General features: G+C 52.9%; 7 protein-coding genes across 7 annotated transcripts; 3 read left to right on the top strand and 4 right to left on the bottom strand.

Annotated features, from left to right (window-relative positions):
• Positions 1–1,212: 1,212 nt before the first annotated feature.
• KD926_008249 (uncharacterized protein) lies at positions 1,213–2,112 on the top strand (the record flags this gene model as incomplete). The annotated part of the gene is made up of 1 exon (XM_053100952.1): positions 1,213–2,112. The coding sequence occupies one exon, from the start codon at positions 1,213–1,215 to the stop codon at positions 2,110–2,112; it is 900 nt and encodes a 299-aa protein (XP_052955407.1).
• A 666-nt stretch (positions 2,113–2,778) lies between these two features.
• On the top strand, positions 2,779–4,631 carry KD926_008250 (nitrogen permease regulating protein NPR2; the record flags this gene model as incomplete). The annotated part of the gene is made up of 4 exons (XM_053100953.1): positions 2,779–2,821; positions 2,893–3,321; positions 3,378–3,514; positions 3,570–4,631. The coding sequence occupies 4 exons, from the start codon at positions 2,779–2,781 to the stop codon at positions 4,629–4,631; spliced, it is 1,671 nt and encodes a 556-aa protein (XP_052955408.1).
• A 687-nt stretch (positions 4,632–5,318) lies between these two features.
• On the bottom strand, positions 5,319–7,366 carry KD926_008251 (histone acetyltransferase NGG1; the record flags this gene model as incomplete). Its single annotated transcript, XM_053100954.1, has 2 exons — positions 5,319–6,772; positions 6,838–7,366. 2 exons carry the CDS (start codon positions 7,364–7,366, stop codon positions 5,319–5,321), a joined length of 1,983 nt encoding a protein of 660 aa, XP_052955409.1.
• A 1,233-nt stretch (positions 7,367–8,599) lies between these two features.
• On the top strand, positions 8,600–10,163 carry KD926_008252 (RING-H2 finger protein; the record flags this gene model as incomplete). Its single annotated transcript, XM_053100955.1, has 3 exons — positions 8,600–8,692; positions 8,816–9,347; positions 9,427–10,163. 3 exons carry the CDS (start codon positions 8,600–8,602, stop codon positions 10,161–10,163), a joined length of 1,362 nt encoding a protein of 453 aa, XP_052955410.1.
• Positions 10,164–10,355: 192 nt separating this feature from the next.
• KD926_008253 (uncharacterized protein) lies at positions 10,356–11,362 on the bottom strand (the record flags this gene model as incomplete). The annotated part of the gene is made up of 2 exons (XM_053100956.1): positions 10,356–10,806; positions 10,959–11,362. The coding sequence occupies 2 exons, from the start codon at positions 11,360–11,362 to the stop codon at positions 10,356–10,358; spliced, it is 855 nt and encodes a 284-aa protein (XP_052955411.1).
• Positions 11,363–11,740: 378 nt separating this feature from the next.
• On the bottom strand, positions 11,741–18,165 carry KD926_008254 (uncharacterized protein; the record flags this gene model as incomplete). Its single annotated transcript, XM_053100957.1, has 9 exons — positions 11,741–11,934; positions 11,986–12,361; positions 12,442–12,587; positions 12,664–12,910; positions 13,060–13,128; positions 13,234–13,303; positions 14,462–15,380; positions 15,449–17,551; positions 17,616–18,165. The coding sequence occupies 9 exons, from the start codon at positions 18,163–18,165 to the stop codon at positions 11,741–11,743; spliced, it is 4,674 nt and encodes a 1,557-aa protein (XP_052955412.1).
• A 1,189-nt stretch (positions 18,166–19,354) lies between these two features.
• KD926_008255 (60S ribosomal protein eL15) lies at positions 19,355–20,386 on the bottom strand (the record flags this gene model as incomplete). The annotated part of the gene is made up of 4 exons (XM_053100958.1): positions 19,355–19,495; positions 19,576–19,802; positions 19,878–20,034; positions 20,300–20,386. 4 exons carry the CDS (start codon positions 20,384–20,386, stop codon positions 19,355–19,357), a joined length of 612 nt encoding a protein of 203 aa, XP_052955413.1.
• Positions 20,387–20,531: the final 145 nt, after the last annotated feature.

Below are 20,531 nucleotides of genomic sequence, written 5' to 3' on the forward strand. Positions count from 1 at the left end.
CAGCGTGAGGCGAGTGGATGAAGGGACCCGCTTCGCCAACGCAGTGCGGTGGCTCAATAGTCAATAAGGGCGAGAAGTGTTGTCGACCGCTGGATGAGGTACTAGCGACCTCTGCTTGCTCCACGCCGCTCTTCCTATGCGCTGGTCAATTTGGCATGCGTTGGTCGTTGTCCGATGAGGCCGGGTCAAAAAGGCAGAGAGGTAAACAAATGTTCAAGAAGGTATGGTATATAAAGAAAACGTCCAACGTCCGACCCCGTCGCCCGTCCTTGTTCCTTTATTGTTCTCTCCTCGCCGTCCCTCGCCCATTTCAACCCGTTTCCCTCGATCCAACGATGGACACTTCGGCTTCTGTCTAAATCAGGAGTTGGGTTTAGCTTCGGGTCCTGAATCGTACGGATTCGTACCTGAAGCCCCGGGCCTTCGGTCGTGTGTCACACCTTCAACTCAGGGGTCGAAGATCCTTTCATTTCAAGAAAGATTCCTCCGATCAGAACAAAAATAAACTAGAAGCACCGAAGGAGCAATAGAAATCCGTCTGCTCCTCGCGGTCTTTCTTACATATCTACAACTAGTTACCAGCCAACAACTCCTGACCGAGTCATCGGTCATCAATCCTGCATACCGCAATTGCATCATCTGTTCTTCTCTCACACCTTCTCTGTTTCTTTCTTTGTCTGTCTCTCTCTCTCGAACGGGGGCTTTCCCTGTATGCATCCTTCTGATCCTATCCTGAAACTCTGGTGAGATCGGAATTCCAGATCGCTGCTAGTCTTACTCCGTCCAACTGTGGCCCCTGTTCCCTTCGTTTTCTCCCCCCTTCGATTGCCCGTCGATCCCCTACTATCTCTCGCCCTTCCGCAAACAGGGCGTTTGGGAATTCGAATTCCTTTCTAGTCCATTTCGCCCATTTCTTACTTTCCTAAATTTAGCAGGCATTTTTATAGCCCCTGCCATTTATTTTCCCCTTCTTTATTTTTTTTTATTTGCCGTTGTTTCGTCTTTTGTCTTCTTCTTTATCCTTTGGGACTTATTGTTGTCTCTTTTCCATCTCGCTCTTTCCGACTTCTTTCCCTGAATACTTTCCCCTCTCGATCTATACCGTTTCTGCTCCCCATCTCCTAAAAACCGCTTCGCTTCGATCGTCGATACCCGACACTCGCCCCCAGAACCCCAAACTACGCCGACCGATTAAATAGTTTCCTCGTCGCCATGCACAAACCATCGTTGGCACAAATTGTGCACAGCGCAACCTTCCCACGCCCTCGAACGAGCGACCCAGCGACGTTCTCGGCTCACATCACTCGCAACCTAGTGCCCGAAGTCCGCATCGAGACCTCCACCTTCTATGGATCGCTAGACAAAGTCGAAGCGCAGTACCCGGGCCTAGACTATTCGTACGGACCCCATCGCATGCGCCTCAGTCGGTTTCCGTGGCATCGTCGATTGTTCAGAGTCTTTGACGAACTGGGATTGACGGAGGCGGAGATCTCCTCCCTGTGTCGCTGGGAGGGCACCAAGTCGGCCCGCGAGCGCTACGAGAAGGAAGAAGACGTCAAGGTAGAAGACACTACGGCCGACGGTGTCAGACCCGCCTCGCCCGCTCCGCTACCCTCGATCGAAATCCACTACGAGGATGGTCCCGAGCCGATCCGGGAACCAGAGGAACCCAAGGAGGAGATCTACGAAGACGTCGTGCGCCCCGCTGCCGTCGCCGCCACCGATCGCGACGTCGAATGCGAAATTCGGGCCTTGAAGGTCGAGGAGGAATCGAGCGACGAAGAGATGGAGAGCTGCGGGGTGGAACTGAACCATCGTCTCCTGGCGGCGAGTGCTGCTCGCGAGCAGGGCGCCAATGTCCCCCTCGACGAGGACTGGGAGCAATGGTTTAAAGAAGCCGGCGAACGCGGAAGCTACCCCGACGTGCTCAGCGCGATTCGAACAGGCCAGCCGTTGAATATCTTGTATGACATGCCTTCCTCCGTGCCCCATCTGGGTAGGACGAGCATTCGACAAGCGACGTCGCTGTCCTTTCTCCCAGCCCCGTCGAATGTGCGCAGTCCGAGGAATGCCATTCGACGCCCTCATTCGCCACCGGGGGCTACCCGTTAGGGAAGAAGGGGGAAGTCACCGGTGAATTTCTGATTTGATCCTTGATATTTCTTCTTTCTGCCAATCTCCGGATTCTAGCAAGCGCACGCATTTTCCTCATTTGATGCATTTCTGGCGCATCAGCGGTGGTGTTTTCTTTTCCTAGCTCATGTCCCCGGCGTACCTTTCATCCTTTCGGCCCCGTGTTCTCATCCGTCTTTTTCTTTTGTTTGTTCATGGTCTCGCAAATGGTTTCGACTACTGAGTACTGACTGGTTTAGATGTGCTAATTTTTGCATTTCATCTCCCCTATCGTGGAGTCTAATACCCTGTGGATTCATCTATCTGCCGTTTTATTTTAGCGTTGCATGAAAAATGGTGACAATTGTTTTTCAAGAATATAATCAGAATCCTGCTCATAGATTAAATCTGTACATTGCATAACACCGTGTTTCGTCTGTAGTGGCATGAGGATGAAACAGAAAAGAAAAGAAAAGAAAAGAGGATCGACGTGGAGCGAACCAAGAGCCTAAGGCCCAAAGGAGAGCTGGAGTCTCCACGGCCGAAGGCCCCCACGACTCCTGCAACTCCACCATCAGAACAACCCACTGAACCCAAGGAACGCGACGATGTTCTGAAACGATCGCCTCCCTCGTTCCTTTCCCTGTTGTCAATGCCCGCCTCGCTATGATCAAAGCCATCTTCTACAGCAAATTCGACACGCAAGAGGGTAAGTCTGCCAGCCCCAACCCCAAACGATTGACCCATTGATCTCTAACCCACCGGTCTGTCCCTCTGCAGGTCCCAAGGTCGTTCACCAAGTCCCCGATGGAGCCATCGTCCCCTCCAGCACGGCACCCTCGCAGCCGCCCTTCTTTACCTTCTCCGACGTTTCCTTCTTCGTGATCCCCCGCCAGGAGCTCTGCGGAAACTTGATCCAAGTGTGCACCAATGGCTACCGCATCCTAGGTTATCCGATCTGCATGAAATCGCTCCGCTACGATCGAAATGAGTTCATTTTCAATTTCTGTCTGGTGCTGGCCGAAGAGGAGGATTTCAGCACGTACAAGAGCGTGGTCCAGAAACTCGCCGATTTGATGCATGGGTTGGAGGAACAGAATGGTTTCCTGTCGCGGGATCACTCCAAGAGCGGCGAAGGGAAGGTGTACAGTTTGTGCGAAACACTGATGGAGGATCTGAATAACTACTGCGAGAGCATGATTCCAATTGGTATGGCCTCCCTACTCGTCTACCCAAATGCAATGGCTGATCTCTGGGCATTCTAGACGACCTGAACACTTTGAACGTGAAACTATTCCCCGTCTATCCGGCTCCTCCATCAGTCCGCGCCTGGCAGGTCCCCTTGTTCACAGTCCGATACCAGGCCTTTATGGACGAAAATTGGGACCTGACGATGCAGCGGGTACGCCTCCTGTCGCGAAACACGACCGCACATTCTAACCGAAACTCTGATGTAGATCGTCCCTCATATCAACGGCGTCAACAGCGTCCGCATTATCTCCATCCTCGCAGACACCGACTTCTCCCTCACCTGTCGCGCAATCCGCCATCTCCTATACTACGGTTGCCTCTTCCTCCTCGACATCTTCTCCTTCTCCGCCATCTACGCGCCCACCGCGCTATTCAGCTCCACCATCGCCTCCGACGAAGACATGCAGCGAGAATGCGCCCGCTACGTCAACGCCACCTTCGCCTCCCCGACCACCGCCTCCACGAACTTCAACCCCGACCTACCCCCGCGCCACGACGACCCAGACGCCGTCTGGCCTCCCACCGGCGACCCCATCCCTTTCGACCTCGCCAGCACAAACGGAAGCCCCCGTCCCGTGAGTCCCAGCACGACATCTAAATCCGGCTCGACCGCACGCTCCGCCTCCCACCACCACAACCACCATCAAGGCTCCTCCACAACCTCAACCACAACCACCATCCCCCCCGAAGACAGCAGCAGCACGAACACCATCGTCGACGGCGTCTCGATCGTCGAACTCTACGCGACCCTCAAACAAGGCCAAAGCGTCAAACACTGGTACATCCAACATAGCCGACACCTCGCACACATCGACATCCGGCGCTTTATCACCTTCGGCGTGATCAAGGGGTTCCTCTACCGTGTCCACAAATACGCCATCGCGACCGGGCAGCCCGCCCCCCCGTCCAAATCCTCCCATCTCCACCACCAACACCTCCATAACTACCCCACCAGTGGCCCATCCTCGCGCGGGCCCGGCACTGGCACAAACAGTCCCTACGCGTCCAGCCTCGGCGATGACCCGGCTCCCATCGCCGCCGGCGGAGGGGACCAGTCTACGTCAGTGCATAGCGGGAGTCGACCGGGGACGGTGGTGGTGGTGGACGATGAAGACGACGAGGACTATATTGACGATAAGACGCTGTCGAAGTATCTTGACGGGATGCATTGTTTCGATCAGATCTGTACGGAGCTGGAGATGAGCGAGAGGGAGTTGACGGCGCGGTTGAAGCGTTATCCCGGTGAGGTGTTGATTATACATCGGTAAGCTCACAGTAGGTTCGCTAGCGAGGCATGAGATTTGGGATTCCTTTTTGGTCTGGGTCTATCGATCTAGTCTACTTTGATTTGATTTGGTTTTGTATTTTCGATTCTTGGTTCTTGTTTTACCATTTTTGATACCCAGGATAAAGTACAGTATAGTATAGGAAAGTAAAAATGAAAAGCTCAGACAGAGCAAGTGTTGGTCATCCGAAAGACCATCGAATACCAAATTGCTAAGTTGCTGCTATGCAAGGTCAAAAGATTGACAATGAATGACATTATCCAGCCATCGAAGGCTACTCATAGTTCTTTCTGCCTGCTAAACAATAACACATAACAAGAGAATCGCCAAAATAAAACGCCCCCTTACCATATCACACAAAGAAAGAGGACAAAAAAACACAGCCAGCTCCACAATGACGCCTCAAGAAAATCTATGACTAGCAATCAAATCAGACATGCTCATTCATACCCGGTCCATCCCTACATAGGTTCCTTTCAAATCCAGATCGTCCATCGTTGAGTAATAAAGATAAAAAAGAAAAGCGAGAAGAAACACCAATTCCAACTGACTGTACACGAACATAAGATAAAAAAGAGTCAGATATTAGAAGGGGTATAAGAAGAAAAAAATGAAGAGAAGAGAGAAGAAGAGAGTTCATCTAATGATAGAAAGGAATGAAAGCTGATTTCACTCCTGTTCCTCATCCCACCCTTCTAACTCCCCTTTCTCGTACTCGGCCATAACCGCAGGATCAAAGACAGAGTCTGTCCCCGTGGGCACGGAAGTCTTGCAGTCTCCGAACACGGGTCCGATGCAGTCAATCCAGCGCTTGCGACGGTCCATGAGGGTTCGCGCGACATCCCCAATAGCAGGACGACCGACACCGGTGGCAACGTGGCTGCCGCCGCCAGCACCACCGGGACGGTGCTTGGCCTGGGAGCCCTTTTTGCTCTTACCAAGAGTGCGGGTGCGTTTCAGGTAGGCCTGCTGGACCTGCGAGTCGAGATCGTCGTGGATGGTCATGTACTCCTGGTGGGCCATGCGTTCGCGGGCGACTTCGAGGAGACGGGTCTTGCGGGCGCTGTTGATGATCATTTGTTTCTTCAGTTCGCTCTGCAGGAGACGCAGGCGCTGCGCGATGTCGTCGTCGTAGTGGGCGTCGTAGTCCGGGTTGTCTTCTGCGCCGAGGAAGCCGACGTGGCGGAGTTCGGCCTTGAGACGTTCGTCCAGCTGGGCGTGGTCCAGTTTGGCGGCGGGCACTTTGAAGCCGCTGGGCGATGCGTCCGGGAACGAGGTTGCGGAGAGCTGAGGTTTGGTTTCGGGCTCGCCGCTCGCAGCAGGGGGATGAGGATGATCGAGATCCATGGAGTCGTTGAAGGTACCGTTAGTCGTGGACATCTCACCGTTGGTCTGTCCACTGCCAGCGGGGGCTTCATCAGGAGCGCGATGCTCGTAGCGGAGTAAAGAGTAAAGTCGGCTAACCAAAGGCCCAACGGAGACTTTGTCCGTCTCCACATTCTCATCCGTCACTTGGTCGATGTTACCGCGGCCTTGGTTCAGAGGGAGACGCTCGCGATCCCCGTTGGCTTGGTCAAGGCTCATCATGCCGTCCTCCTCGGACCAGACGTCACTGTAATGCTTCTTCCCGCGTCGCGGCATGACAAAAGGCGTCGCACGGTCTCCCTTCTCTTTCAAGAAAGCAATGTCCTCTTCCGTCAACGGCCGCACGTAGGGGTCGATGTAGGCGAGGAACGTGTTAGCGTTGACCTGGTTCGTAGGTTTTGCGTTGCTGAAATCCTTATCTGGCGGAATGCCCGCCATCATATGCGCCAGATCACTCCGAGGGAAGCGATTGACGCAATAGATTTCTTTCTTCTCCTCATCAGTCATTTCCGGCGTCACATCGCGAATATTGTAAACGGTCGGGTCATCGAACTTCAGCGGATTGGGACCGAAAACTTGGACTTGAGTAACTGCGGGCGCCGGCTCCGGTTGATGCGAGTCGGAACTGTCGTCCGACATGGGCGAGTCGGCTGTTTCAGGTTGTTCGGCAGTGGCATTCGCTCGAGGTGATCTCTGGGAGGGAGATAACGGCGAGCCCTCCGAGGCGTTTCTCGACTTCTTCGATGAGGGAGATGCGGCTAGAGATCCATTAGTTGTTGTCTAGATAGAACGATATCGCGTGAAAGGGACTGCAGTTGTTTACCATTTTCCACTTTTGTCTCTGCGCCATCCTGTCGCGACAGTTCGTGAGCGCCGTGGTTAAGTGGACGATCTTCCTTCGAACTGCTGCCGCGCTCCTTTCGCTTCTTCAGTTTCCCTCCTTTAGACACCTTCGTTTCTTCCTCCTCCTCATCGGCCTCGCGCTTCATTTTAGGGCGATCCGTGTCAAATGATTCCGTGTCATCCACCTCCTTTCGCTTCTGCGACAACTCCCGGATCCCGGCGTTGCAGGCATCACCGCGAGCTTCCGCTAGTTGGCAGAGGGTCTCCAGATGCTCTTTCAAAGATTCTAGGGACTTGGAGTCTGGGATAGGGCCCACGCCACCCATGCGATCGAGGATCTCCGAATATTGAATGGTCTGGGGGATCAGTAGTTTCGAGGCGTCATTATCGAGATAACTGGAGGCCGGAGCAGTGGGGCCGGCACTGAAGCTGGAGTTGGGGGTTGTGTTGCGGCTTCGCGACGGGCGGACATCGCGCCCCTTCCCTTTGCCTTTGTTCGCAGATGGCATTTTGTAAAGCGATCTATTTCAACAGGCGTAGGACGAGGGATTGCGGGGGATTTTCGGAATATGAAGGGTACGTTGGGTTGGCTCAGGCGGTCGGGGCTCAATTTCCCATGACGCTCACGCTCACGACTGATCAGTAGAGGGCAGGCGCAATATCGCTGGGCAGATAGATGCGACGGGAAGGATTGCAGTCGGCTGGGTCTGAACAGGACACACGGGGATGTGGACGCGCCTACCGGTTGAGGTCAATTGCCTGGGGACCGTGAGGTCGGTGCCAGATCACATGATGTATGTCACATGCAGAGCACGTGATCTGGAGGATTGACGCCGTTGCCCCATCGGGTAAGCGGATCGTCGCCGTTTCTCTGCGCCAACATCAGACTTAATCATCTCCCTTATGCTCAATCGTTGACAAGTTGCGGGGTTGGGAGACCGTTGATCCTCTCTGAACAGTTCCACATATCCATGAGGCCTCTGGTTGCGCTGTGAGACTATTCCGACTGCATCCACTCCTGCTTGCTGACTACTCTGCCTCGACTGGATTGGCATGACTATGGATAATCGTATATCATAACTACTCCGGAGTATATAGCCATTTGGGAATTCATTGCATTCATACATCAATAACTCTTGCTGCTGCTGGTTTTGTCTTGCCATGGTCTTCCGTGCAGCACCATGTAGGAATCCACTCTGCAAACGTCATTTCACTCCGTCCGCAAACGGTAATCTGCAGCTCGTTAGCGAGGATCTGCGAAGGGGCGAACCAAGACAGACAGGAAAAAGAAATGAAAAAAATGAAAAATTCGAAGGGCGGCTATCAGGCCAAAACCGATGCAAGGGAAAACGGACCAACAGGAACAAGATGGATCAATAGCATGCAGCTAAACCATGCCTTTGACTCTCGTTTGGCAGTGAAAGCGAAACCTTCGAGACCTGTCAGCATTCTTGCTCAAACTATTGATTTACCCTCACATCCCTCCCCCCAATCTAACCGTCTTCTCTTGTCGCATCCTCCGTTTGGTCACTCCAGTTCCATGCAGGATGCTTCTTGCAATTGGATTCGATCTGATTTGAGCCGCCTTAGAGTTTCGCATTTCTTTTTGAACAGGGAAATACTTGGTTAGATGTCCTGCTGGTTATGGGTACGATTGATCCTCCTGACATGTCGTGTTTTCGCCGTTGGACGGTGCAGATCGACGACTATCTCTGTCTGTCACCACCCAAGTCCATGGACTAATGTCTTCCCTGATAGCTGCCGCATCGCTCACGACGGCGGCCTCGCTCTTCACAGGCCCGGAGGTAGCGACTAATAACACACCTTTGGTCAATGTACGTTGCGTTCTTTTCCGGCACGTGGAGAAAAAAAAGAAAAGAAAAGAAAAGGCACGAGCTTAGATTTGGAGGGAGGGAAGGAAAATCGAACGAAAATACTGATAAGATTGCGTATTACAGGATAGTGCGACATTCCACCTGGCTCTTGACGGGTTGGTCCAGACACTGTCCACCCAAAATGCACCTGATAAAGGTCCCATTAAAGGCTTATTTTTTGTTCCTGGTCTCGACGCTCACGATCCATGCGTCAATGCCACGGCTGAATATGTTCCCGCGAATGTCACCCGCTTCGAGGACGTGAAAACACTCGGCTATCACACCGTTGGACTTGCGCCGTGGATAAGCGCTGACTGTACGCAGTCCTTCCTGCATGCCTCTCGGCGTGTCGGAACCAATGCGCTGGTCTTTTACATACCCGGAAGCAATGACACCAAGCCGCCGACGGAAGATAGTTCGGTATGGTCGTTGAGGGACAAGGAATGGAAACGTCGGAATAAGTACCCGGTCTATGCGATCCCTGGCCCGGCGGGTGCAACCATCATGCGCCAACTATCATATTATTCGGGGAATTCGAGCCGCCCCTATAATGAGTCTACGGAATTCTTACAGGAGGGGCAGGGCGAGACGCGATTGTTTGCCCTCATTAATTTAGGTGAGTTTATCATTGCCTACTTTACTAACTACGCTCTCGTCTTCATCAAGGCTAATGGCCGATTTCCGGGTGATTACAGATAGAGGTGGAAAGAAAATGCCCAGTCTCTGGGGATTCATCCTCGCGATCGTAGGAACGGTGCTAGTCCTCAGCGTGATACTACTTCTCTGCTACCAGATCGTGCAGAAGCGACGACGCGAGAGTCTGCAGCGTCGAATTGAAGCGGGAGAGGCGGACATCGAGCACCTGGGCCTGCACCAATTAAAGGTCTCCCAGGAGGTGCTGGATACGTTCCCCGTGTATGCGTATCCGGATCTCGAAGCACTCAGCGACAGTGACACTCAGTCGAGATCGGGCGATGATGGCTCCACTCACCAGCTGGACAAGGCTGAAGACGAGCCCGAGAAGACCGACACGGAGAGTGAAACTCGAATACGGACAGACTCAGCTGTCCACAACGTCCAAGGGAGGGTGGAGATCGGAGAGAAGGAGGTCTCGCCCAATCAAGAAGATGATATATCGTCTAGCAGCCACCACCAAACACAAAGCACCGCACCGCCTCCTCGGAATCGACTCAGTCACTCTCAAACGACCTGCGCAATCTGCCTCGACGACTTTGTGCCCAACGTGGCGATCGTGCGCGAGCTTCCATGTGGGCACATCTACCACGTCGAGTGCATTGACACCTCTCTGGAGCAAAATAGCAGTCTTTGCCCGTTGTGTAAGAAGAGCGTTGTACCGCCAGGGAGTTATCCGGTCCCGGTGACGAATCGCATGGTACATCTAGATTTTATGCTTCGGAGGACAACCCGATAGTGCTTGGTCTGTTCTATTTGATGTTTGAAATGATTGATAGATACCCCCCTCTGCATGTTGGACGAATATAAACTCTAGATATACATAATATAATACATATCTTCGATCTCCTTCCTATTCCAAAGACCAAGCAAAAATAACCAACGGGTATCCAGAAACTCAAAGACCAGTACCCAAAAAATAGACAAAAAATCAAGCAAACTTATCGTGTTTCCCCTTCACCCTAACATCCAAAATCTCCTCATGGAAATTCCCCTCCCGCCTCGCCCTCTTCAACCTCTTCACCTCGTCATCCTCCAACCCCCTCCCCACGATCTCCTCCAGCTCCTTCCGACTCACTTTCTCCCTCGCCTTCGTCTCCTTCGATGCCTTGATCTTCGGCTTGAAGCGCGCCTGCATACGGATCCGCACCGTCGTGTCGAACGAGATCTGTTCCGCATCCCCACGCACCTCCCACGCCTTCCCACTCACATTCTTGCTCGACGTTACCTCCTTCACGGAGATGAAGTTCTCTTTGTCGCCGCCTGCCGTCTGCAGTGCAAATGTCCCTGGTACTTCGCCGGGGATCACGAGGAAGGATTCGCGATGCGAGATGGCCGATGCCGTCGCGCTGGGGATGCCGTAGGTGTCGCAGCCGAGGTATCTGGGATAGAAAGCATTTTGTTAGCCATCAATCCTTTCTAGACATTCTCTTTCTCCTCTCCTCTCCTCTCCCCAAAGTAGAAGGGAAAACGGCAGCGACCAAGAACAGGTAGTAGACAGATAGGATAGGATAGGATAATATAGATAACTCACTTCCCATGATGTCCCTTAAACCCAAACGCTTCCGTCCCCGCAACTTTCATAGCAACCCACACCTGCCGCACATCATGCGGCTCCGCAGTCCCCGGATCCCCCTCAATCGTGTTCTCGAGTTCGCTGGCAAACGCCTTCCCGTTCGCGTCGCTGGCAATACACGTTGGTGGCTCCGAGGCCAGGACCAGAATGACCGGGCCCGCGATGTCGGTCGGCGTGTCGGCGTTCACCCAGGTCTGGTCGTCTGGGTTTTCGTCTGTAGGGGCAAACGCAGCAGAGGAGGAGGGGTTGGAGTCGGTGTGGGCGCGTTTCGCGGAGGGGGTGCCGGTGGTTGAGGCGGCGGCAGGGTCGCGGGTTTTGCGCTTTTTGGGCTTGTCACCTTTGAATGTTAGGGGTTTTACCATTTTGGTGGGGATATATAAAGAGGGATAAAGGGAGGGGGAAAGGGAGGGGGAAAGGGAGGGATAGAGAGGGTGAGAGAGGTAGGTGGTGGAGGTGGATTTTCTTATCCGATAAGATAGTGTAACTAGTGTACTTTGAGGATTATGGCCGATGACATAAGTTCACCATCCATCTCATTCTCCCAAGGTCCTCTTCGTTCAACTTCTTCCCCTCAGTAACCTACATCTCACTCTGTTCTCGTTTCGTGAATCTCAGTCAATTACCATTCAGAGTCATCATACACGAATTTCTCTTCGTTGTCATATATCATCACCATCTGATTCCCTACATAGTATGGGCAATCTATATATCCACGTATCCCACCAATTCAATGTAAACAATCAATCGAACGTGATCGCCGCCTTGATCGCGGTCTTATTCTTCATCGCTTCGAGACACTCCTCCCACTGGTGAATATTGTACACCTTGTTCACTATTCCCTTGACCTTCACCTTACCCGAGTCCAAGTAGTCAATGGCAGCAGGGAACTTGTACGTCTCAGAAAAGCTACCCAGGATGTTGATCTCGTCGCCGACTATTCCCACAAGCATCAGTCAGAGACAGTCCAATTCACACACACACACACCAGCAGAAACGACACTCGCAATCAAGCAAGAATAATGAAAGACGAAGACGAAGATGAACTTACAGATCTTGCTAGGAGGCCAGGACACGCGGTCCTTGTTCGAATAGACGCCATACACAACGAGCTTTCCACCCCGACGGACATAATTGATCGAGTCCTCCAGGATCTTGACGCTACCGGTCGCCTCGACCACGATATCGAATCCGTACGGGTTGTCCTTCTTGAGTTGCGCGAACTGCGCGCTCGGGTCCTTCCGCGACAGAGCGATGTATTCGTCGCCGGCGTCTAGGGATTTGGCGAGGTCTAGTTTCAGGCCTTCGGGGGCACACACGACGACGCGGCAGCCGCCGTTGAGACGGAGGAGCTGAGCGAGGATCTAGACCCAGGTATATTAGCCGAAGGGGCTTCCAACTCGAGTCATCGTTAGATCGACGGGGACAAGGAGAGAGAACTCACCAGACCCGTGGGTCCAGCTCCGAACAACAACACCGAGGACCCCATCTTAGGAGCGATCTTATCCAAACCATGAGCGGCGCAGGACGCAGGTTCCAGGAGTGTAGCGTCGACATCAGAGAGATTCTTGATCTTGAACACACGGCCAGCTATTCATGTCCGTCAACAATCGCCCTCTCAGAATAATGCTCACCCCTAATTCACGAAAGAAACCAGGGCACATACCGGGATAGGCACAGTACTCGGCGAATCCACCGTTCATGGTTACACCGTGAGCCTCGAAGTGCTCACAGAACAGCTCCTCCCCGCGACGACAATAGAAGCACTCTCCGCACAACTCGGAGTTATCAGCCACGACACGCTCGCCGACCTCGAAGCCTTTGACCTTGGGACCGACAGCGGCGACTACGCCGACGGTTTCATGGCCTGGGGTATCCTCATCAGCATCCTCCTCCTCTTCGTCCTCTCCAAACTAGCAAATGCAGAACAAAAATATGACAAGAAGCAGACATACCGGGAACCAAAGGAAACTAAGCATCCATCAAAACAACGATCAGCCAATCCATCCATATTCAAACTACCAGCTACACACAACACAGAAGACACATATACAGTACATACCTTCGCAATGAACTCTCCCTCATGGATATGCAAATCTGTCCCGCAAACACCGCACGCCTTGACTTTAACCTAAACACAGCCGTCAGCACCAATGATCCTCCTTTCCATCACCCCTCAACAACAAGCAATCACCAAAAACAATTCAAAAGGGAAATGAAGAAAAAAGAACCATACCAAGACATCATTATCGCGAAGCTTAGGCAGCGGAACCTCAACGATCCCATGCTTCAACGGCTCATCATAACTTTTCGAAAGTCAGCTTACTTCATCGACACGCCCGTTTCAAGCACCGAAGCACCAAGGGGGGAAAGAATCCCAATCCCGATCCCGATCATCTATCCGCATGGAACCCAATCCCAAATACAAACAGACAAACGAAACCACCAACCCCACGGTGAAGTTCAAAAAACAATAGACAAAACAAGAACAAACCTACCGAAGCGCTTTCATCGACTGTGGCAAAATCGAACCCATGATGAATGATGAACCCAAGATCAATCAGTCAATGAAAAAATAATACTCAAATGATGAAGACACAATCAACCGATCCAAAAGGACGAATCCAGAATATACAAATAAAAAGAAGAAAAAAAATGAAAAAGGAAAAAGAAAGAAAGAGCCCAAACCAAGACACACCCCTCTTATTTATACCAATACCATCCCACCCATGCATGCCTCTTCCCCTCCCCTCATTCCACCTCTCCTCATCTAGTTACGGAGTCCAGCAGCTACAAAACCCAAAAACCAGCAACCAAAGCCAACAACAGCCACCAGCTATTAATCAACAGCGGGGGTGGCCAGGAGGGGAAGCCAAAGGCAAAAGGCAAAAAGTCAGCTGCAATTCATGGGGTGACTTCCAATCAAGAACGGAGAAAGGACAAGACGGGCCTCTTGGTATAGAAGCCATGCCAGTCGTGAAGGGGCGTTAGCGGCGTGGGGCTCGTTGATGTCTGGGTTCTGGAAAAGGGAAGGGGACTCGACGATTCGTCCAATCTGCCTGGGTTCGGTGACTGACACTCTGACTTGACAGCAGTGGGCGTGTCAACTTTGTCACTTTGCATTTGACTGCATTGGACTAGTCTAACGTTATAACTAATCATTTTAGGGTCTCTACTCTCTCTACAGGACTGCTCTCTAGTGTCCTATCGTACGATTGCCCCACTTGTTGTTTGACTGGCACTGTCTAGTACACCTCAAAAGGAAAGAAAGAAAGACAAGGAAAGAAGGATACGAATGACGATCGGCCTCGATTAATTCTAACAGAATAAAATACAGGCGGAATGATTGTTTACCCCTCCCAGATCCCGCTCGCTCACCGCTGCATGGGGTGTGGCGCCGCCGGGGGAAATCCCAGTCAACTCCCGGTCCCCCTGGTCGGCTTTGCTGTGCTTACTCTACCTACTTCAAGCCAAATCCCTCGCTGTTCAACACCGCCTCCCACAGCATCCGCTCCAATCGCTCGCGCGATTCGTATCGGTAGAGCCCCAACATGTTGAAACAAGTGCGCGCTGTCGGATATCGCGACGAATCATCGCCCAGACACATCAGCCGGATCGAGAGGCTCGTCGCTCCCATGGCAGGGATCCGGTCACTTCCCGTGATGAACGATAGAATCTTACGCTGTGCCGCGGGCTGCGTGTGCTCGAAGAAGTCCCAAAACCACCGTACCGCCGGCACTGTCTCCGGCCGGGGGTGCGACCAGCTGTCATACGTGGCCACCGCCCGTAGCGATGCCACGTCCAACGCTTCGTCCGAGCCACGCACCAGCAGTTCGATTTCCTCGGGTCGGAAGAGTGACAGCGCGTTGCCGCCGCACACGGTGAAGAACCCGCGTTTGAAGGGCTCGTATTGCCGCGTGACGGCCGTATCCAGGAGATAGTGAACGTACATGTCTACAAACTCCCGCCGGTTGGCGTTGGTCACCGGCCGTTTCTCGCCTCCAGCGCATAGAGGTACCGACACCACCTCTCCGTACCGATCCACTTGTGCCACAAAATCGTAGCAGAACGTATCGGCGACGTCCCCTTCGAAGTCCAGCAGGGCCCGGAGACCCTTGGCCAGCGTCGGTCGGTATTCCGCCAGGTCGTCCAGGCTGCACTTGAATGGCGAGCGCGTCGTCGCCACTTGCGGTCCCGTCCCGGTCAGAGGTGCCGCGGCTAAGAGCTTCTTGAAGGCAAAGGGTGGAAGAGCGATGTCCAGGATAGTTGAATTGTAGATGGCCAGCCCCAGTAGAACTCCGACCAGGAAGAACTGCTCCGAAGATTCGAAACAGTACGGGTTGAAATAGCAGTATTGAGAGTCTTCGTCGTAGATAAAAAGTCCTAATGAGCAGGCAGATTAGCAAATGCGTCGTAGCGAAAATGAGCAGCACAACTAAGTATGAGTTTACCGTGATGAGGGTCAAAGACCTCCCGGACCAAGAGCAGGAACCACTCTTTGCGAAGGCCTCCGGCATCAACGCCTTCCTCTCCAACGAACTCAATCCGCAGACCCTTCTTGATTTCCTCCTGGCTAGACCCGACGACCTCACTGACGCCACGAAGGCTGTCTTCTACCAGACAATCACGCCGCACCTTCAGGACAAGATACTGGCTGATGGCTTTCCGACTTAATATGCTGTTGAAAAAGGCTTCGCGGGCCTTGACCTCCATCTGTCGGCGAGCGTCATGCTCCAAAACGTGGATCTTGGCCCAGATACTGAGGAAGAAGGGGTACTGGCAAAAGGAAAATTTCGCGGTCTTCGTCTCCCACGCCTCGAAGTCGGCCACGAGATCCGAATAATCGAGCAAAGTGTTGTAAAATGTGCTAATTGGGACCATTTGCCCTCGCCGTTGCGGTTGGTATTTGGTCGCCGAGCCCGCCTCGGGTGCATCCGGTTTTCGTGAAACGCTGGCGTTGTTGGCCGTAAACAGCAAGGACATCACGCGAGCAGCGGCTCGAAGCTGCCAATCGTCGCTGTAAACAACCGGCTTGTCTCGTTTGTCATTATTCTGCTTGGTGGGACCTCTCCCGTTGATCGCAGCATGAAGCTCGGCTGGCGTATTTCCGGCTGCGCTAGAAAAGCTTGGAATTAGGCTGTTGTCTTCGTTCTGGGCTGATTCGCTGCGCTTCCGCCCATGTTGACGAGTCAGGCGATAAGTAACAAAACTACCGACGAGATCGACCGTCTTCTCAAACTGTCCCGACGGGAACCGAGAAAACCAGGAGACCAGGTAATGATGACAATCATTTGGCAAGTTTGCCAACTGTCCTAGTATCCGCTTGACAATGCCCGAGTGGTGACCCGGTCCTCCATTTCGAAGCCGGGATGAAACGGGTTTGGCAGGAGGCGGAGCCAGTCTCTGGTTAGCATCCATGGGATGAGAAGGCCTTCTATCGATGCGAGGTGCCGGGGCGCCTGCAGTGTAGGCAGCCATCGACGAGCTAGACGGGTATAGCAACGGGTTTGCCAATAGCATCAGCAAGAAGCGCACTTCCTCCGGCTTTTTGATCGGTCGCCGCGGCCGTTTGAGAAGATTTTCGGTCGCCTTGAGAAGCGTTCGGTGCAGATGCATCCGTGATTCAATGATCTCTCTTTCTACTATACTCAGATCAACGGCATTCAACCGTTCCTGTCTAACCAAATCTTCGTCCCCCTGTATATTACTGGGCTGCATCTCTGACCATTGTTCGACCCATGACGAGCCTGCCGTCACGATCGATTGATACCACTGTGCCAGTTCCGCCCAGTTGATGCGTGGGCTTCGTGAGCTCACCGCTCGGGTTGAAACCGGGGGTTTTTCTTTAGGATGAGTGTGGCTGGAGGTATCGATCGCATCGTCATCGTGGCCCCACCAGGAAGAGTTCTCAGCCAGATCACCGAGGAGAAGGGTTTTTGCGTCCGGTTCGAATACTGGGTGCGCATGTCCCGGTGCCGCAGTAGCCTCCGGTTTTCTCTTAGAGGGGTTGTCATTGGTAGTCTGCAAGGGTTTTTGCGACGTAGTAAACGAATTATTAAGGCAGTCGCAGCCTTTAAAAGAAGATATTATATATTCCTCGAGTGCCCTGAATATGTAAGGGCGGCTTGCCGAGTCTTTGCTCTCGGGGGGGAAAGGTCGCCCGGGTTCCCGCGCCGGGCGATCGCCTTTGGGTGCATTGGGCATGTCCCGACCTCTAGTCTGAGGGTCTCTCCCCTCTATATGCAACGGAGCCGGTGGTGGTCCACTGGGTTTCACCGGATTTGTATTCCCATTAATCCCATTCAGATTCCTAGGTCGTCCAGAGGCTGAAGCACTTCGACTGCGAGGATCGACGACTGCGCGAGGGTCCGACAAGTATCCGGATGTTTGCTTTGGCGATATCGACAAGAGTCCATCCTGTCCGGCAAAGGGTTTATCTGGCAGGTTTCTTATGGGAATAGCTCGCGGACTAGGAGTTTCTAAAAGTTTTTTCAGATAGTTCGAGACGCATGCGTCGGCCATGGACCTTGTTCGTTCGACAGAAAGCGAAATAGCTATGCGAAAGAAGGGCAACGATTAGAACCAAGACTGTAGAGGACATAGACAGAGCGCAATCACCTTTCCTAGGAATCGCAGGCGCAGGGGGCTTCCCATCCTTTCCCCGACTGCTCGGGTCGTTCGATTCCCTATACGGCTCAAGATCATTGACCATAAGGCATTCCGTACAGCGGAAGACCTTGAGGTTGCGCGGCCACCGCACCGTACAATAACAGGTCATGCACTTCCCCGTTATGAGTTCCTCGCCTGGCACCGGGCGTGGCGGGCCCTTGCGCGGGCTGGTCGACAGGGGATCGGGCAAGTAAGTCACATCGTCGTCGTCATCGTCCGAGTCGAGGAAGTCCTGCTTCGGGATAGATCGGTTCCGCCTCTTGCCCGCGCCGGCGAAGGGAGAAGGGAACGGATGACTGATGGAGCGAGAGTGGCCGTGGCGATGCTGCGGCGACGTAGCTGGATTCGCGTTCATGGATGGCAACACGGGCGCATATTGGGGTATCAGACGGGGAGCACTCCTCTCGATCGACGAGGGGACCAGGTTCGCATGTGGGGGAGCGGCGGGTGAGCTCGACGTGGGAGGATAAGGCGGATTACGTGGAGCCCGCGACGGCATAGGGGCGCATTTGTTTGTCGCAAGGTCGGACTCAACGTTGGTCGAAACCCCACACCACTATCTCGGTCTCTAGAACGCCACAAGGGGTGGTGCAAGCACGAGCCCGGGATATAGAGCAGTTGGCAGGTGGATGGGGGGGGGGAGGGATGAAATGGAGGGGAAGGAGAGAGATCAAGCACACTCGTCAGGCAGCAACAAGAAAGTTGATCGAGACCGGATCCTGCCGAAATGGAATGAAGTAGGAATCAGGGCACCAACGACCTGAGAGTCAAGAGAGCCCAACTAGACTAAATAAAAGAAAGGGATCCACGGAGAGAGCGAGAGAGTGCAGAGCCAGGCACCGGAACTGCTACTGGATGAGTAAGGGCAAGATTACTAAGGGGCACCAGATTGTGATGTAACATGAAATGGGACGAGGTGGATGTAACCGCAAAACCGGGAAACCGGGAAATAGAGAGTGGGTGGTTTAGTGGTTGAGAGAAAGAAGAAGAGAAGGAGAGAGAGAAGGGAGTCAAGTTCACGCGAGGGAGAGAGAGAGAAAGGAAGAAGACAAGCAAGAGCGATGGAAGCAAGACAAAAGCGAGAGAGCGGCGGGATGCCTTAGGTCGCTTGGCAGGGTCCTATCAGACTGATCACGATCATATACCTTGAGTCTTCCCTAGGACTCTAGGACTCTAGCACTAGGAAGTAGATAGCGATACGATGTTACTATTTTAAATCGTAGCGCATCATGGTGACACTGGCTATTTTTGAACCAGTCCACCCGGACGCCAAAGACCCTGCATCGTCAGTTCGAGAGGCTGAGAGCGCTTCGCCGTTTCGCTCGGGCTGACTTACCCACTCCAACCTACTCCGTATGTACCTCGCTAGGCCATTCCCGGCCATGACACCGTAGAAGATAATGTAACATCATCCAGAGGATTGGGTCTACAACATGGTCTACGTTTGGAATGCATTACTCTGGAACCGAGAAAACAGTCGTCGCACTTCGTTAGGGGGAATAATAAAGTTGAACCCAGAGAAAAAAAATAATTTTGTTAACATCCGATCCAGAAGATCTGTTGCATTATGCTCGCACCCAAGCATTTCATTGACATAGCCATAGAAACGATTGAGCGACGATATAAACACATCCACATGAGACCATTTTTTCCACGCCACACAATCTCCCTTAGCCACCCATCTACACTTAACGGTATCTCCAGTAGCTCTGGGTGTTCTGGCGCTTCCAGGTGTGGCGGCGACCAGACTTGGTGTTGTTGTAGCGGTGGCCCTTGTTGATACCACGCGACTTCTTGCCGGTGGCGGTAAGACCACGAGCCTCACGGTGCTATTCAGAGAGATCCAAGTCAGTTTTGCCATTCCCAGCAGTCGACGATTGGGAGCCCCGAAGGCAGACAGAGCACGTACCTTGTGGACGGGCTTGGCGATCCAGTTGATGCGGGCATCACGGCGGATAGCCTTGTGCTGGGGGTCGACGAGGATGACCTCGAAGTACTTGTAGGTGGAGTCCTGGTTGATCCAGTAGGAGTTCAGGACACGCAAGTTGGCGCAGCGACGACCGACACGCTCCTCGGCGGTGGCACGGAGAGCACGCTGGTACTTAAGCTGGTTGATACCCATGTTGGTGGGCTTGCCTATTTACACCCAGACCCGTTAGTTTTTTTTTTTTTTTTCCTTCTCTCCTGAGATTTTTTTTTTTTTTTGCATACCGTAGGTAGCACCCTTGGGAGCGGGTCTCTTGCGGCCACCACGTCTCACACGGATACGGTAGACGACATATCCCTGCTTGGCCTTGTAGCCGAGACGACGAGCCTTGTCGGGGCGAGAAGGACGCGAAGCACGGTGGATAGCGTTCAGTTGACGGAGCTATATTGATGCACTCTCAGCAAAGTTCAACGAGTGTATAGCAAGACACACGGAGCCCAATGAGGCGAAACCCAAAAGGTCTCTGTATTGTGCCACAATCCATTTTCATCCGCCGGCGAAGAAAAAATATTTTCCTTATTCTCTTCTTTTCGAGCCGTGTTGCAACACCCCTCAGAAACGGGTAGGTATTCCTATGGCATAGCACACGAGCAACATCCGGCGGGATGTTTCAAAGGATCGAAGTTTGGGGTAGGGGGATTCTCACCTCCCAGCAACGGACACGCAGCAGGAAGCGAATCACGTCGGACTGCTTCTTCTTCTGGATCTCTTCCACGTACTTGAGGGCACCCATCTGGAATAGCGATTGAGATGTTAGTCTCAAAAATTATCGAAGATTGTTCGAGTAATCCTGAAAACCGCGATTGAATTCTTCAACGTGAAATTTCAGGATCGAACACAAGAATTGCGGGCAACGTACCTTGTCGGCGTGGCAGGTC

Source organism: Aspergillus affinis (genome assembly GCF_023601865.1).
Source record: "Aspergillus affinis strain CMG 70 chromosome Unknown NODE_52_length_214890_cov_85_929348, whole genome shotgun sequence".
Taxonomy (NCBI): domain Eukaryota; kingdom Fungi; phylum Ascomycota; class Eurotiomycetes; order Eurotiales; family Aspergillaceae; genus Aspergillus; species Aspergillus affinis.